At 51.6% G+C, this 18,336-nt stretch overlaps 1 protein-coding gene across 1 annotated transcript in view; it reads left to right on the top strand.

Moving 5' to 3' along the window:
• The window catches only part of MUC5B (mucin 5B, oligomeric mucus/gel-forming), a 46,406-nt gene extending 29,671 nt beyond the window's left edge, over positions 1-16,735 (top strand). The window contains exons 30-41 of the mRNA XM_078148895.1: positions 1-3,090; positions 3,192-5,344; positions 5,640-5,821; positions 7,855-8,035; positions 10,434-10,538; positions 10,738-10,775; positions 12,067-12,189; positions 13,166-13,252; positions 13,510-13,632; positions 13,875-13,923; positions 14,304-14,412; positions 16,061-16,735. Coding sequence (XP_078005021.1) covers positions 1-3,090; positions 3,192-5,344; positions 5,640-5,821; positions 7,855-8,035; positions 10,434-10,538; positions 10,738-10,775; positions 12,067-12,189; positions 13,166-13,252; positions 13,510-13,632; positions 13,875-13,923; positions 14,304-14,412; positions 16,061-16,247 — 6,427 coding nt within the window. The 3' untranslated portion in view covers positions 16,248-16,735. The remainder of the gene's footprint in view (positions 3,091-3,191; positions 5,345-5,639; positions 5,822-7,854; positions 8,036-10,433; positions 10,539-10,737; positions 10,776-12,066; positions 12,190-13,165; positions 13,253-13,509; positions 13,633-13,874; positions 13,924-14,303; positions 14,413-16,060) is intronic.
• The last annotated feature ends 1,601 nt before the right edge of the window (positions 16,736-18,336 follow it).

Below are 18,336 nucleotides of genomic sequence, written 5' to 3'. Positions count from 1 at the left end.
AAGCAATACAGACAACACAAAGACCGCCCCAGACTCCAAAGACTCCATCATTACTCACTACAAGGCTGGTGACAGAGAGCAGCCCAGCCGCCACTGCTACCCAAGAGTCCACACCAAGCACTCTTCTGTCCACACATTCCTCTCCAAGGACTACAGCCAAGGTGACCACCACATCTCTATCTACATCCCCTTCAGTCCCCCACCCACACACCGCTGCCATCCTCAGCACAGCAAGGACCTCAGCAGTGTCCATATCAACACCGTTGCCTACCGAGACCAAGACGGTGGAGGTGACAAGAGCAGCTACTGCCAGCCCAAGGCAGACCACAGTCAAGACAAGTTCTCCTCCCATCCATTCATCCACAGAAGCAATACAGACAACACAAAGACCGCCCCAGACTCCAAAGACTCCATCATTACTCACTACAAGGCTGGTGACAGAGAGCAGCCCAGCCGCCACTGCTACCCAAGAGTCCACACCAAGCACTCTTCTGTCCACACATTCCTCTCCAAGAACTACAGCCAAGGTGACCACCACATCTCTATCTACATCCCCTTCAGTCCCCCACCCACACACCGCTGCCATCCTCAGCACAGCAAGGACCTCAGCAGTGTCCATATCAACACCGTTGCCTACCGCGACCAAGACGGTGGAGGTGACAAGAGCAGCTACTGCCAGCCCAAGGCAGACCACAGTCAAGACAAGTTTCCTCCCATCCATTCATCCACAGAAGCAATACAGACAACACAAAGACCGCCCCAGACTCCAAAGACTCCATCATTACTCACTACAAGGCTGGTGACAGAGAGCAGCCCAGCCGCCACTGCTACCCAAGAGTCCACACCAAGCACTCTTCTGTCCACACATTCCTCTCCAAGGACTACAGCCAAGGTGACCACCACATCTCTATCTACATCCCCTTCAGTCCCCCACCCACACACCGCTGCCATCCTCAGCACAGCAAGGACCTCAGCAGTGTCCATATCAACACCGTTGCCTACCGCGACCAAGACGGTGGAGGTGACAAGAGCAGCTACTGCCAGCCCAAGGCAGACCACAGTCAAGACAAGTTCTCCTCCCATCCATTCATCCACAGAAGCAATACAGACAACACAAAGACCCCAGACTCCAAAGACTCCATCATTACTCACTACAAGGCTGGTGACAGAGAGCAGCCGAGCCGCCACTGCTACCCAAGAGTCCACACCAAGCACTCTTCTGTCCACACATTCCTCTCCAAGGACTACAGCCAAGGTGACCACCACATCTCTATCTACATCCCCTTCAGTCCCCCACCCACACACCGCTGCCATCCTCAGCACAGCAAGGACCTCAGCAGTGTCCATATCAACACCGTTGCCTACCGAGACCAAGACGGTGGAGGTGACAAGAGCAGCTACTGCCAGCCCAAGGCAGACCACAGTCAAGACAAGTTCTCCTCCCATCCATTCATCCACGGAAGCAACACAGAAAACAAAATCACAATCTCCAAACCCAGCGATTTCAGCAGCAACAACACAGCTGATCACACCTTTGGGGTCACAGACTACCACACTAGGTCCTCCTGGCCCCACCTCAACAATTTCAACCATCTCACATGTCACAACCCTAGTCTCTACTCCCTGTCAACCAAAGTGTGAGTGGACGGAATGGTTTGATATGGACTTCCCAGTTTCTGGAATCAGTGGGGGAGACATTGAAACATATGATAATATCAGGAAAGCAGGAGGAACGATTTGCCAACAACCCCAAAAACTTGAGTGCCGTGCTGAAAATTATCCTGAAGTGAGCATTGACCAGATTGGACAGATTCTGCAGTGCAGCCTGAAATTTGGCCTGATTTGCCGAAATGAAGATCAAAAGGGGACATTCAACATGTGCTTTAATTACAACATCCGTGTACTGTGTTGTGATGACTACACGCACTGCCCTTCCACAGTTGCAGGTATGACAAGTCAAACAGGCTCCCCCTTTCAATCAACCTCCAAGGCAACAAAACCAACACAGACTGCATCAACACCACAGAGCACAATTCCAGACTTTATCATGTCCACATCAACACTAGCTACAGCTACAAAGGAGGCCATTTCAACTCCCCAAAGTGTTTCTGTGACAGTCAAAAACATAACGCACACTTCCTCAGGATCTCTGGGCATAACTTGGAAGTTTACTAGTTCCAAGCCCTTGACAGCCCCACAAACTCTCCTGGCCACCTCTGGCCAATCCACAACAGTAGGAACTTTCCCTCTGGAGTCTACCACAGCAAGGCCAAACACCCTCCAAACCTCTGGGGCTACTAAGGTCACCAAGGTGCCAAAGACAGCTCCTAGGTCTCTGAGCACAAGCTCATCATTTGGAACCACCTCCACTAGCCAAACAACAGCTTTCAGCCCTATTACTTCAGGCACAACCACGGCCACATCAGCCACAGAGTGCCAGCCTAGGTGTGTGTGGACAGACTGGTTTGATCAGAGCTACCCAATACCTGGAAAAGATGGTGGAGACTTTGAGACCTATGACAACATCCAGGCTGCAGGGGAAACCATCTGTGAGAAGCCTCGGGAAATCCAGTGCCGAGCAGAGAACTACATGGACACGCCCATCGACCAGGTGGGACAAGTGGTTGAATGTAATGTGGACATTGGTCTAGTCTGCAGGAACCAGGACCAGGCTGGAAGGTTTAAAGTATGCTTTAATTACCATATCAGGGTGCTCTGCTGTGACTACACTCACTGCTCAACAACAACCAGACCGACAAGCACACCTTACACTGGTGCTCTGTCTACGGTGGAAACCCACCCTGGCAGTACCCCCATGCTGTCAACCCTCATCACCACCTCCAGCATCACTCCCACAGGCAGTAGGACACCCAACACTCAGTGTGCGCCTCAGTGTCATTGGACAGAGTGGTTTGACACTGACAAACCCAGAGCAGGCAGATATGGAGGAGATATTGAGACTTATTACAGTATCATGGATGCTGGGGGCAAGATCTGTCTGGAGCCCAGAGCCATCGAGTGCCAGTCATCGCTCTACCCAGACTTACCTCTTGACCAGCTGAAGCAGGTGCTGTGGTGCCACGTGGATTTGGCTTGATCTGCAGAAAAGTCATCAGAAGGCTCCTGAGACAATGTGCCTCAATTACCAAATCCGGGTGCTCTGCTGTGATGACTACAGCCCTGTGGGACAGCTCCATCTCCAACAGCACAGCTTCCACAGCTTTCTGGACAGCGTCCTCTACCAGCGTCACAACCATGTCTGCCAGCTCCAGATCCTTGAGCACCTCCCCTCAGACCTCAGGTCTGAAGATGAGAGGTACCAAGGCAACACAGGGCAAGACAGAGAAAGTTACCAGCTCAGTGCCACTGACCTCTCTGCAATCCACACCTGCCATCACATCACCCGCTGGCCCATCAGCACCAGCCACTACAGCAACCTCCTCTCTGGAGTCTACCACAGCAAGGCCAAACACCCTCCCAACCTCTGGGGCTACTAAAGTCACCAAGGTGCCAAAGACAGCTCCCAGGTCTCTGAGCACAAGCTCATCATTTGGAACCACCTCCACTAGCCAAACAACAGCTTTCAGCCCTATTACTTCAGGCACAACCACTGCCACATCAGCCACAGAGTGCCAGCCTAGGTGTGTGTGGACAGACTGGTTTGACCAGAGCTACCCAATACCTGGAAAAGATGGTGGAGACTTTGAGACCTATGACAACATCCAGGCTGCAGGGGAAACCATCTGTGAGAAGCCTCGGGAAATCCAGTGCCGAGCAGAGAACTACATGGACACGCCCATCGACCAGGTGGGACAAGTGGTTGAATGTAATGTGGACATTGGTCTAGTCTGCAGGAACCAGGACCAGGCTGGAAGGTTTAAAGTATGCTTCAATTACCATATCAGGGTCCTCTGCTGTGACTACACTCACTGCTCAACAACAACCAGACCGACAAGCACACCTTACACTGGTGCTCTGTCTACGGTGGAAACCCACCCTGGCAGTACCCCCATGCTGTCAACCCTCATCACCACCTCCAGCATCACTCCCACAGGCAGTAGGACACCCAACACTCAGTGTGCGCCTCAGTGTCATTGGACAGAGTGGTTTGACACTGACAAACCCAGAGCAGGCAGATATGGAGGAGATATTGAGACTTATTACAGTATCATGGATGCTGGGGGCAAGATCTGTCTGGAGCCCAGAGCCATCGAGTGCCAGTCATCGCTCTACCCAGACTTACCTCTTGACCAGCTGAAGCAGGTGCTGTGGTGCCACGTGGATTTTGGCTTGATCTGCAGAAATAGTCATCAGAAGGCTCCTGAGACAATGTGCCTCAATTACCAAATCCGGGTGCTCTGCTGTGATGACTACAGCCCCTGTGGGACAGCTCCATCTCCAACAAGCACAGCTTCCATGGAATCAGCTTTCTGGACAGCGTCCTCTACCAGCGTCACAACCATGTCTGCCAGCTCCAGATCCTTGAGCACCTCCCCTCAGACCTCAGGTCTGAAGACGAGAGGTACCAAGGCAACACAGGGCAAGACAGAGAAAGTTACCAGCTCAGTGCCACTGACCTCTCTGCAATCCACACTTGCCATCACATCACCCGCTGGCCCATCAGCACCAGCCACTACAGCAACCTCCTCTCTGGAGTCTACCACAGCAAGGCCAAACACCCTCCCAACCTCTGGGGCTACTAAAGTCACCAAGGTGCCAAAGACAGCTCCCAGGTCTCTGAGCACAAGCTCATCATTTGGAACCACCTCCACTAGCCAAACAACAGCTTTCAGCCCTATTACTTCAGGCACAACCACTGCCACATCAGCCACAGAGTGCCAGCCTAGGTGTGTGTGGACAGACTGGTTTGATCAGAGCTACCCAATACCTGGAAAAGATGGTGGAGACTTTGAGACCTATGACAACATCCAGGCTGCAGGGGAAACCATCTGTGAGAAGCCTCGGGAAGTCCAGTGCCGAGCAGAGAACTACATGGATGTGCCCATCGACCAGGTGGGACAAGTGGTTGAATGTAATGTGGACATTGGTCTAGTCTGCAGGAACCAGGACCAGGCTGGACCCATAAAATACTGCTTGAACTATCACATCAGGGTGCTCTGCTGTGATGACTACAGCCCCTGTGTAGCTCCAACCTCAAGCTCCTCTGCCTCTGTGCCTTCCCATTCAAGGACTCCACCTGTGAGCTCACCCACTTTGCAGACATCCACCATCTTTACATTTTCCACTTCTGTATCCATCCCTCCTGTGTCACAGACATCGCCAGTACCCTCCACCTTAACAACACCATGCTTCTGCTTTGTGGCCGGAGACCTGTTTTCTCCTGGTGAGTAGAATCTTCTAATCCTCCTCAATGCAGGCAAGTTTTCTCCATCTACTGGTCTGGGTGTCCTTGGGATCTCTGTGGATTGTATGATTATTCTAGCAGCTTTTGTGAAATTCTCTAGAAATTCTCAAAGCAAAATAAATGTAACTTCTCCACCTATTCACACAAAGAATGCTGTTCATCTCCCCTTAGTTTCTTGCTTTCTTCCATTATAACCTATCTTTAGGTTCAAGGACTCAAGTATGGTCCTAAACATAAAGGAAATCTTTTATAACTCTTCTTTTCCTTTTAACAGGTGATGTTATCTACAACAAGACAGACAAAGCTGGGTGTAGTTTTTTTGCCATTTGCAACCAACAATGTGAAATAAAAAGATTTCATGGGCCATGTCCAACTCCAACATCATCTGTACCCTCATCAACTGTCCCACAAACCACTCCTCCTCCAGGTTGCTATGATGTCTTTCCACCAAGACAGGTGACTGACACATTATCTAGTCCTCTCCAAAGTGGGTCATCTTTCTTCCCATGTGGAATAGGATGGATGGATGGATGGATGAAAGGGCAAATAGGTGGAACAATCATTGGACAGACAGATAAGTGTTTTTGTTGAATCATTTTTCAGTTGTGTCCAATTCTTCATGACCCAATTTGGGATTTTCTTGGCAAAGATACTGGAGTGGTTTGTCATTTCCTTCTCCAGCTCATTTTGTAGATGATGAAACTGAGGCAGAGAGCGATTAAGTGACTTGCCCAGGGTCACACAGCTAGTAAGTATCTACAGCCAGATTTGAACTCATGAAGATGAGTCTTCCTGATTCCAGGCCCAGCATTCTATCCACTGTGGCTCCACCTAGCTACCCCAAGGTAGATAATAGATGGACAAAATAAGCAAATGGATGGCTAAATGGATACAGTGAGTGAATGGCTCTCTACTCCATTCTAAGTACTAAGCATCAGAGATAAAAATATGAGAAAACAAGATAATCTTTCACCTCCAGTAGCATATGTTCTAATTCTAAATCTGTAGATGGATAAATGAGTGGTTAGATGGATAGCAATATGGATGGACAGATGCATAGATACACAAATCAAGCACATGGATGGATAACATGAATGGAGAAATCAATGCATGTGTAGTTAGACAGATGTATAGATGTATATAAGGCAGAAAACAGGTAGATAGATGGATTGATGGATTGTTATATAAGAAGCAATGTTGCACAGGGCATAGACTTGAAGTCAGGAAGAGCCAAGTCCAAATCTGATCTCAAACATATACTAGCTGCATGACCCTGGACAAGGCACTTACTGCCTCTTGGCCTCAGTTTCCTCATCGGTATAACAGAAAAAATAATAGCAGCTACCTCACAGGGTTATTGTGAAGATCAAAAAGAGGTAACAGTGAAGGGCTTGGTAAACCTTAAAGCTGCCCATGAGTATGATTACTAAGCCAGTGGACAGGTAGATGGAAAAGCAGGTAGATGGTTGGACTCTTGTTGAACTCAATTTCCTCACCACCTACTTTTCCCTCAACTTGCAGTCTGCTTTTGAATCCCTAGTTCTAGACTGAACTCGCTCCCTCTAAGATTACCAGTGGTCACTTTAATAATCAACTAGGGGAAACTAGGTGGCACAGTGGATAGAGCACTGGCCCTGAAGTCAGGAGGACCTGAGTTCAAATCTGGCCTCAGACTAAACACTTGACACTTACTAGCAATGTGACCCTGGGCAAGTCACTTAAACCCAATTGCTTAAAATAAATAAATAAAAATACTTAATCAATTGGCCTTTCTTCTGTCTTCATCCTTCTTGACCTCTCTGCCCCTTTTGAAATTACTGACTACCAGTCCCCCACATTTTCTTTCCTCTGCTGGCTTTTGAGGGACTCCAGTCTTCTGGTTCTCCCCTTTCCTCTCTACCTGCTTCTTCTCTGTTTCTTTGGCTAGCTTGTGCTATTCCCATTTCTGCCATGTTGGGATTTCAGAAGGGGTCTGTCCTGGGCTCACTTCTCTTCTCTCTCTACAGACCTCAGCCTTAACAAGGGGGTTGTCTTTCATATAAATAGTTCCACTAATGGGGATAGAACCGGAGGTAGGGCAATAGTACAGATAATCCAGAAGGAATTTCTCTGAGCATTGTCCTTCCTCACTACATGTCCCGTGCTCCACTTGCCACTGAAGTGAGTTCATGCCATCTGACAGTGGAGGTGATGGGAAAATAAATGAGCTGGGACTGCTCACGGTGTGGGAGGGAATATCTGCATGAGACCAAAGTCCAGCAGGTGCTGAGTGGGGCAGGAGAGGGTCTCCCAGGCCCTTGGCCAAAGCCAGGGGGCCAGCATAGCCTGGGAGTGGGGAGATCCAAGGACCCTGGAGGAGGTTCTCCTTGACTTCTCCCCAAAGGTCCATGGGCAGGCACTGGGCACAAGCCCTGGAATGAGCCCTGCCTTGGGCTCCTGGAGCCAGCTCCTGAACAAGCCAATACCTAGCCTTCATGTGTTCTTCCCAGCCTGGAGAGCAATGGACCAGTAATTGCCAAGACTGCATCTGTGACAACAGCTCACTCACAGCACAGTGTAGACCTGTTCAGTGCCTGGAACCCACAGCACCCCCCAAGTGCCAAAAGGAGGGCTTTGTCATTGTCTACAAGCCTCAGGCAGAGGATTCGTGCTGCAAGGAGCCACACTGCGGTAAGCCCAGCTATCCCATTCTGGGTCCTGCAGGGAAGCAGGACAGGATCAGAATGGAATTCTCTGCAGAAGCCCCAGGACAAGAGGATGGGCCCAGCTGGACATATTCCAGAGCCCCACATCATGGCTGGGCTGAAGGCTCAGTGTTACAGAGAGAGAGAGGAAGGGGATGGGTGCAGCCCAACCTTCTTAGAGCTGATGATCTGGGGGAATGCAGGGAGAGACAGTGTGGTCATCAGCACAGTGGGGGAACAGCATTAGGCCTCCAAGAAGCCAAGAAGGGGAAGCTATTTATTAAAGCGGCAGCTCACATTTGTCTGAATCCTTCCAACAACCATAGGAAAGAGATAATGCTGCTCCCTGGGTGATGGTGCTGGGGTCAGGTGGGGCCGAGTCCTTTGAGCCCCAGCTCTGGTGCCTGCTGCCTGTATGTGACCTGGGGCAAGTCCCTCCACCTCCCTGGGCCTCAGCTTCCTCCCCTGTAAAACCAGGGGGCTGAACTAGATGGGCTTGAAGTCCTAGGATTCGTGTCCTGAAACCTCTATTTTCAGAGAAGGTAACTGAGGCTTTCCGGTAGAATGTAGATATGTTCCTTGAGGGCAGAAACTATTTGCTTCTTGTCTTTGTGTGCCTGGCACTGAGTCCAGGGTCTAGCACACAGCAGGTGCTTAATAAATGCTTGCTGAGCTATGGCTCTGAGAGAATGTCATTAAAAAGCATACAATAGGGGTGGGAGGCTCAGCTCAGAATTTCAGGGAACAGCAGAAGCAAAGATATGGATGTGCCAAAGCTCAAGTAGAATTCCAGAGACAATGAATAGACAAATTTGGTAGAGGTAGGGCCAGATTATGGAAGGCTTGGAGTACCAGGCTGAGAAGTTTAGACTTTCCCCCACAGACAACTGAGGAGCCTTTATTAAGTATAAAGTGTGTTGCCGGCCCCATGTTCCGCAGTTGGGGCCCAAATCCCAAGTGGGGACAGCCCTGCCTATGGGAAGCTCCCATTCTTTGAGAGAGTTCCAACACATCATGGATAAGAAAGTGCAGAAACACTACAAGATAGAGGAGGATAGGTCTGGGGAGGCCGGGAGGGGCCCCCTGAACTGGACTTTCAAAGGAACTAGGAGCTTCTCAGGCTGAAGTGAGTGGGGAAAGCATTCCAGGCATGGTAGAGGAGAGGACAGGCTTTGAAGATTTCTGAACAGGGGCCATGTCATGGTCAAACGTTTTGGCAGCTGAGTGGAGGGACCAAAGCCAGGGTGACCAGGTGACCAATGAGGAGGGCAGCTACAGGGAGAGGGGGGTGAGAACTTGGCCTGAGACATAGCTGTGGAGATGACGAAGCGGCTCAGTGAGGGAAGAATATACAGAATTGTGGAGGGAAGAGGGAAGGATTAAAGATGATTCCTGGGTTCTGAGTCGGGGGGGGGCATGGAGAAGGATGGCAGTTTAGACAAAGGAAGGGGGACAGATTAGACCCTGGCATGTCTGAGGGGTTGTTGCTGCCCTCCAGGCAGCTGGGGGTGATGTGGACCTGGAGCTTCTAAGAGAAATAAGGGCTGGAGATGAGACACTCCATTCAGAGTGCTGGGATGGGGAGTTTGGGCAGGAGGAGAAAGGAGGGGAAAGGGTTGGAGTTATTTGGATGGCCAAGGGTGAGAAGAGTTAGGGAAGAGGGAATCTTGGTCCTTTGACCACGAGCAGCTCTCTGTCCTGGTCCCAGGGAGGGCGAAGGCGAGAAAGAATGAGCCAGGAAGTCAAATGCTCATTTGATTATTAGGGGAGCCTCAGGAAATTCTGGGCTTCCCTCCCCAGGAATGGTGGACTGCTCTCCATGGGAGAGCTCTAAGAGTCAGAGCACTGCAAATGATGGTGGTGGCGGCTTTCCAGTTAGCTGAGTCTGGAATCTGGTTCCAATCCCCACACTCTGCCTCTTACCAGTTGTGTGACCCTGGCTAAGTCACTTCCCTCCTGGGGCTGTCTCAGTTTCCTCCTCTGAAAACTGAGACAATGAGTTATGCTACATTTCTCTCAGGTCTGTTGTGCAGTGACCCTATTGTCGATCTTAAAGCGCTATTCTAGGAGAGTCCTGACCTATCTACTGGCTGTGTGACCCTGGGAAAGTCATTTAACCCCTCTGTTTCAGTTTCTCCATCTGTAAATCTAGCATGAAAACAACTCTTCTGCCTACTTCACAAGGAGAGAGGAGCCACGGAGGTGGCTCCACACAAATGCAGCCCTTTCTTTGATGTTGGCGTTCCCTTTTAAGAGTCAGGTGGGGGAAGGGGAGGTACTGACATATGCACAGAGAGCTAGGTTAGAGTAAAGTCTGCAGAGATTCCCTGTGAGCAAGGGTCTAACTCTCCCTTCATCTGTGGCACATTCTCCCACCTCCTCAGTCTGCAACAAGTCCAGCTGCCCTCAAGATCGACCGAGCTGTAAGCCACAAGAGGAGCCGTTTAGCATCCTGCCTACAGACAGCTGCTGTCCTGTCTTTGGGTGCAGTGAGTACTGAGCTTTGGGACCCCTTGGGGTCCTGGCTCTGGGCTGTCCTGTCCAAATATTGTGCCACTTAGGTTGGGGGGATCCCAATCCTTCACCACCTTTCCCTGTCCCAGCTCAATGGGCATCATTGAGGGGTCTTTAAAACATATCCTAAGCTCCCCTTCACATTTTCACCTTTCATGTTCTTGTGTCTTTCAGAAGAGAGAATGTGTGAGCAAAATGGGACCACCTATGGGGTGAGTGAGTCCTTCCCATCAGGGTCTCCACCAGGGCTTGGACCACAACAGTGCCATATTCCTCAGAGATCCCCGTCTTTAGTGGGAGAGACATCCCCCCCCCCAACCACACCCAGGGCAGGAGGCCATCCTCTGTGGACAGGCACATCATTAAGGGACCAACAGGAGAGATAGACACGAGATAAATATCACTAACCCCCCACTATGTGCCAAGGGGGCCTAGGAAGAGATGCAAAAGGGACAATCCCTGTTGGTAAAGAGGTTACAATCTAACTGGGGAGGCAGATGATATGCAAGAGCGAGCTCTATACAGGATAAGTGGGAAATAGTGCCAAGAGGAAAGCATTGAGATGAAAGAGGTTGGTGAAGACTTCCTGTAGAAGGTAGGATTTTAGTTGAGATTTAAAGCCAGAAGGCAGAGAGGAAGAGCATTCTATGCATGGGGAAAAACCCAGAGACAGAGACTGGGACAGAGAGAAGGGCAGAAAGAGGAATGAAGAAAGAGAAAGTGAACAAGGGAAGAAGGAAGGGTAGGAAAGGGAAGGGAGGGAGAGAGAGAGAGATACATCAATGAAGAGAGAAAGCTCCAGGGGCTCTTTAGAAAAAGGTCCCCACATGTGCAGTTACACTGCCCAATAATTGCATACATGGAAAGAGGTATCCTGGTTCAATGTTCATTAATTGTACTTTAAATGCACTGGAACATTTTCTATTAGAGAATCATGGCTCTAGATCAAGAGAATGAAGGTCCCCTCCTCTCATTCAGCTGTTCTGAGGTTGACAGCCCCCTCATGAATGTGTGTAGTTGTGTGCAAGCACCGATGTGTCTGTGCATTTATAGGTGTGCACATTTGGGTGTGAGTATACATGTGATGATGTGTGTGTGTGTGATTGTACAGTTTGTGCTTTTATAAGTGTCTACATTTGCATGTGAGTGCATTACATGTCTGTGATCGTACATGCACATGCACCAGTCTATGTGGTTGTACATGTTTGTACACATTTGTGTGTGAGTGTGCACGCATGTCCAGGTGCACCTCCCTGGGGCTGCTGCCTCCCCAGGCAGGTCTACTCAGGAGTTTGGGCAGCTTCTCGCTGCTTGCCACTCTACACTTGCTTTTCTCTGGGTTGGAGATGATGGTCAGGTCCAACAGTTTTGCCTGGTCCTCAGCAGACGCCCTGCTTGGTCTCGCTCCCTCCCCTCCTCCTGGATGGGGACCCTGGGGGTGGGGAGGGGCAAGAAAGGCTGCATGTTCCTCGTTCCCTTGACTTTGTCCCCTCTTCCTCCCAGATTGGGTCAACTGTGCCATCAGACCAGCCCTGCCATACCTGTACCTGTCGCGTCGAGGTGAACCCAGAAACCAACAGCACAGTGTGGTGTGAGGCTAAGCATTGCTCCATCTCCTGTGCCCCGGTGAGAATCCAGCCCCTGCCCTGTTCAGCCAGTGACCCTTACCTTGGCCTTTTCCAGTCCCTGGGGTGCGCCTTGTCTCCCCGAGGACCCTGAGCTTGGAGCAGCCAGGTATGTCTCTGTGTTCCCACCTGGGGCCAGGCACCCAGGAACTCTCAGAAGGCAGGTATTCTTGGGTCAGCTGTCAACACCCTTGAGCTCACATCATCAAATTCTTTATTATTTTACTGCCTCCTCCTTGAGAGTGAGAAGGGACACATGCACAGGACATTATATTGGGAGTGAGGGGACATGGGATTGAGTTCTACTCCTGCTACTCACAACCCCCTGCCCCAGGGCGAATCCCTTCCCCCTCTGAGCCTCAGTTTCCTCAGCTGTAAAAGGAGTCATGGCCTGAGGCTCTCTGAGCTCTCCTCCAGGTCTGATAACTCTGTAAGGCTCAGTCCCTTTCTTCAGGGCGGTCACAGTCTACATAGGGGGTTAAGACTCAGGAGGAAATGTGGATGGCCCAGCAGGAACCTGGGGTGCCAGGATGTAAAGATGGTGTGCCCAAGGATCTGAGGGAACAGAGAGCCCCGTGGGGGCTGGGTTACCAAGGGAAGAGAGTCGGGCTTGGGCTGGGAGAGGCTCCCTGAACAAAAGTTCAGAGCAGCAAGGAGCCCAGGGCTAGGGGACAGTGAGAGAGGTGAGACAGGGGGCCTCGAAGGCCAGACCAAGAAGTTGGAGCTTTATGGCATGAAGCCACTGAAACACTGAGTAGAGGACTGGGAATGTGGGAAGAGAGGTCCCCTCTGCATCTCGCGTAGATAGTGGGGGAGTTGGGATGGGAGATGGGAGGGGGGGCAATGACTGGAGACAGCTGCCATGGTCCAGGCAGGGGAGAGGCAAGGAGGGGCTTGCCTGGAAGAGCAGTCATGGGGAAGGAGAGAAAAGGCAGCCAGGGATGTCCACCCCCTTTCTTCTCTTCCTCTCACTATAGGACCAGGAGTACAAGGTCCTACCAGGGCAGTGCTGTGGGCAGTGTGTACCAACAACCTGCCTCACCCCAGATGGAAAGCGGATTAAGGTAAGAGACCCTGGAGGGCTTGACTGAGAAGATCAGAGCCAAGGCCGGGCAGGCTTCTTGCCCCATGCCCATTAGCTCCCAGGCTTTTAAGGGGATAGGGGGCACCTTGGGAACCTGGCTGGCATGTGGCCATGGACTTTCAGGGCCAGCCTCAGTAAGCTCCCCCAGGTCCCACAGCATCTCAGGAGCAGGTGCTTAAGCTCTGCTCAGAGGCCAGCAGACCTGGGCATCTGGCCACCTTCTCACTGGCATTTCAGTTCAATGAGACCTGGGTCAACACCACTGCAGACAACTGCACAGAATACCACTGTGACAAAGTGACCGGACAGACCATCCTGTCTCAGAGACCAACTGAGTGCCCAGACATGCCATCGTGCAAGGTATCAGCTTCACCCCCACCCTGCCCCAGACTCATGGCATATGTTAGGAGCCTAAGTTACAATACAGGCTCCAGAGAGCTCGCTCTCATTCAGACCTGAGGCTTGCACACAGACCTCTTGGTGCTCCTCTAGCATCCTGGAAACCCGTCCTGCATATTGGTTGCTTTGCTTCTAATGCACCCAGCCAGCCCTACTCTGCTTAACCCAGCCCTAACCTTCCACCGCCTATGCTTGGCCTGCAGGGAGTCCTCAGGAGAGCCGGCTGCTGCTATGAATGCCAGGAGGTTGAGGGTGAGTTGAGATGGGGCATGTGTGAGTATGCCGGGGACCCTGTGCCCTCCCCACACCCACCAAGCTCAGCAGACCAGGGCCCCTGTCACTAAGGCCCCCTCGGGCTCCCAGATGCCACAAACAGCCCCTGCCTCTCCCACCTCCTGTGGCCTCTTCAGTCACTGAGGTACCCCCATGTTCCTAGCCCCAGATGTATCTGCGCAGGCGGCTGTGCTCATTCACTTACGGCCAGCTCCAGAAAACCATGACCTCCTCACACCCCAGTCCCTACTCCCAACCCAGCCCTGGCACCTGCCTGTAGGTGGAGGGATGGGACGGCAGACCCAAGGCAAGGGAAGGGGCGTTGGCCTAGGGCAGACTTTCCCTCTTCCTCTTTCTAGAGGATTGTCAGGTTCAGTCCAACGAAACACTTCTCCAGTATGAGGGCTGTGTGTCGGAGACAGCTGTCAATGTCACCTTCTGTGCGGGGTCCTGCAACTCCATGTCCATGTGAGTGAGAAGCCGGCCCCACTCTGACTCTTTCCCACCCACCCACTTTCTCCTACAGTGCCCAACTGCCCCCAATTCCTGGCCAAACAGTCCCAAACCCTCCCCAGAGAGGTGATTCTGCCTGGAAATGTCTAGGCCTCGGCAAGTGTCTACACTGGGCAAGAGCCTCACTCCTCATGGGGGCAGCTCTAACCAAAGGTGAAAGTGAAACCCTCCTGCACAGTGTGAATTAAGGGGCTACCCCAAGAGGCCTCCCTCCATCCCAGTGCCCTGCAGCCACAGCAACTTAAGCACCTGCCATTAGAACAGATTGAATGAGTAAACATTCTAGCGCTAGACAAATGCTGTTGTAGTTATTATTATTACCATTATCGTTGTTACTCCAAAGGCTGTAGTTAAAGGTGGGCATTATCTTGGGAAGGGGAGACCCGCTAAATGCTTGGCAGGCACTGGCCCGTGAACACGAAAAAGCTTCTCAGATTCAGGGCCCCACCAAAGTGTTCACCACTGGAGGGGGCAGTCAGGCACTAGTGTGTGAAGAGTGAGGCTCCAAAAGGGAGATGGGACCCCAGATTTTGCTGCTCCCCCAGAGAACATCCACGTGCAGCCTAAACAGAGGGTCAGAACTGGGCAGGCATCACTCATGAGGCAGAGATCCCACATATAAACAGGCCCCAACAGCTCTTCAGGGTTCTTGTGGGGACCCAGAAATTTTCTGTGCCCCCTATAACTACTGCCAGGCCAGGGACATCAGGCTGATATCCCACCTGCCGGAGCAGATCAAAATTGGATCAGGGTTAATGAGGGGAAAGGATGAGCAGGTCATGCCCGGCTCCCAGGGTCATGCAGAAGGTGGCATCAAGGGCTGCCCACTTTCAGCACTAGGCATGGTAAGTGTGCCCTGATGGTGCTCTCACAGAAGGCCCCATATAAACACAGCAGCTCTCGCCCTTGAGCACTTCCAGTCTGACCAGGGGTAAAGCCAAGATGGCCCATGACTAGGGATGGTGGGTGCCCTGGAAGAGACTCCAAGAGGAAGAGCTGGTTGAATATAGGGGAAGAAATCCTGTGTAGGCTCAGCAAAGGTGAACCCAGCAGAATGTAGGGGGTTCTGGCAGCCAGCAGAGAGAGAGGTCAGGAGGGAATTTCAGGAGAAGTTCATGGAGAAGTTGGGAATACAGGATGAATGGGAAATGAAGCACCCAGCACCAATGAGGAAAAGCCTATGCACAGTAAGACAAAAGTCTGGAGATCCTAGGGGACCATAATTAACATTGCCCTAGAGGAAGCTGCCCAAGGAGCACACCAAAGCTTTCCCCTGCTTATGTGTAGCTACGCCTTCTTCCGACAAGTCCAAGGTATTTCTTTCCCATTTGGGATGAGGGGAGCCTTCTAGCAGAGACTGAGTGAGCCCCAGGTAGGTCTTTGATAGAGAAGCCAGGCCTGGGTTGGCCTTGATGCCACTTCTAAACATCTGGCACTCCTGGCCCTGCCCAGTCTAGCTGGGTGGCTTTGGGCAAGCCCTTTCCCCCATCCCAAATGAGGGGGTTGGACTCCATAGCCTCATGAACCCTGCTACACTCTCAGGCTCCATGGGCATTGAGGAAGCACTCCATTGAGTGGTTCTAAGAGCGGCTTCATTCACCAGGTATTCTCTGGGGGCTAATGAGATTCAGAGGAAATGCACCTGCTGCCAAGAGACCCAGGTACACCAGGAAGAGGTGAAGATGAAGTGTCCCGATGGCAGGGAGGTCCAGCGTGTCTACACACAGGTGGACGCCTGCAGCTGCGTGTCTGCCTGCCTGTCCTCCCGCTCTGATGTCATCCCCCATTAGACAAGCCTAGTGCCTCCAGGAGAGAACCCTCCAGCCTTCTTCTCAGAATCTTGGGAGGAGTCCTCACCATGCTGGAGGGGGATGGAGAGAGGGCACTGACTCTGAATCAGGGCCCAGCGTGGAAAGAGACTCTTTCCTAAGCCCAGGAAACTGTCTGCTTTCTTTGCCTGCTTGCTCTGCAACAGTCTCTCCAGCAGCCCCAGACTCTTCCTGAGCCCTCCATAGGTCAGAGGTCAGTAGGAAGGGAAGGCTTGAGAGTCCTGAGGTACTTCCCTGACTGGCTAAGCACCTTGTGGAGAGGGTCTGGTGGATACAATGAGGCTCCACGTTCCTGTCCCAAAGAGAGACTAGGGGCTCCTAAGCTAATAGATAGAGACTGCATGCTCCTTGAGAGCAAGGACTGTCTTTTACCCTTCTTTGTATCCCCAGTGATTAGCACGTTGCCGGGAATGTTGAAAGCACTTAATAAATGCTTGTTGGCTACCTAACAGGAGATCTGCTAGCACTTAAAGATGGTAAGAGTGGCCATGGACCTCCAGCCCCAGACTTCCTCACCTTGCCAAGGTGAGGCTGGTCGTACCCCCCGGTGCTATCCAAGGTCCTTAGAAGCCTTGCCATTCATTGTTCCAGAAGGAATCCCACAGGACCGGGCACACTCAGTAAGATCCTATCTTGCTCCCTCCCAGATTAAATGTTTCTTCCCTCAAGTACTGGGTAGCAGTGCTGCCTCCCTATTTCTGGCTCCCGGGTCCTAACTCCATGCAGACAAGAGTGGAGTCAAGAGTAAGGAGTAGCATGCTGGCAGGCAGAAAGGAAGAGCAGGGATTCATCTCCTCCTCTGACAAGAGAAGACACTGAGGCATGGGGGGAGGGGAGACAGATGCAGGCAACCTCCTTGGGCTCTTATGACTTGCCTGTTCCTTAGGGATTCGATAATAACCCTTCCACATTTTGGGTCATGTTGGGCTCTGCCTTTATTTGTGCGGCACCATCCCCAGCATTCAGGTCTCCCAGGCTGGTCTCTTGAGGAATCCCCAGCTCAGAGGGGGGAAGGGCATGGATCTCAAGACCAGCAACCAAAGACTCTAATAGGTTTTGGAGGGGGGAGCAAGGAGTGGCCACTCCACCCATTAGTCAAGCCTAGCGGCTCTGGGAGAGAACCTTCCAGTCTTCTCAGAATCTTGGGAGGCAGGACCGCGGCCTGGGGGCAAGATCTGGGCATCGGCATGGGCATGGGGGCAAGAAGATCCAGTGATTTTTTAAAAATCATAGATTCCCAATAGCATTCACGTGGGACAGCCTTTCAAACACAGCTGTCATGCCCACCCCCACCCCCACCCAGAGCTTTCCTTTCTGATCCAGGCTCACTACTCTCAGACCCTTCAACTGACGCTCAGGGGACATAATCTCAAGACCCTTCCCCCTGCCTTTGACTTTGAAGCTCTGAAGGCTCTCTGGCTTATCGGTGTTCTTCCTGCATGAGGAGGTCTGACCTGAACAGTCTGCCATAGAGCAGAGGATGGGTCTCTGGCCCCTTTCTAGTCTCATTGCCACCCAAGAGCACATTGGCTGCCGCTTCACACTGGGGCCCATACTGGGCTTGGACTCCACTCAAACTTCAGATCTTTTTAATAAGCTGCTATCTGGCCACACCTCCCTCGTCTATCTTATATTTTTAATCAAAATATGAATTTTTCTTGCTCTTTATTTCGTTAGGTTTGCCCTGGGGCTCCAGTCTGCCAAAGTCCTTCTGGATCCCAACTCAGTCCTGCAGAGTGTTAGCAGTCCCTCTGTGCTCAGCATTTTAGAGAGTGAAGAGGGAGGGCACATGAATGCAAAGGCGAAACAAAGTTTGCTAATTGACTGACTAACTAACAGTAAGGAGTCCAGAGTCTTGGGACCATGAGGAAAGCTCAGAGCCTATAGCCAAGGAGGAAGCATTTCTGCTCTGCCAGTCCATAGCACGGCCTACCAGTGGTAGAAGAGAGGGCAGTTCAGGCTGCCGTGAGAGGGGCATGGTGTCCACGAACAAAGGAGGTGACAGTTTATCGGACATCAACACATCATGTCAGGAAGTCCCCTGTAAGCA

Source organism: Phascolarctos cinereus, unplaced genomic scaffold, assembly GCF_003287225.1.
Source record: "Phascolarctos cinereus isolate Bilbo 61053 unplaced genomic scaffold, phaCin_HiC Scaffold_9;HRSCAF=440, whole genome shotgun sequence".
Lineage (NCBI taxonomy): Eukaryota > Metazoa > Chordata > Mammalia > Diprotodontia > Phascolarctidae > Phascolarctos > Phascolarctos cinereus.
Note: the sequence above shows the minus strand (reverse complement) of the source record. Positions and strands in the feature narration are given on the sequence as shown.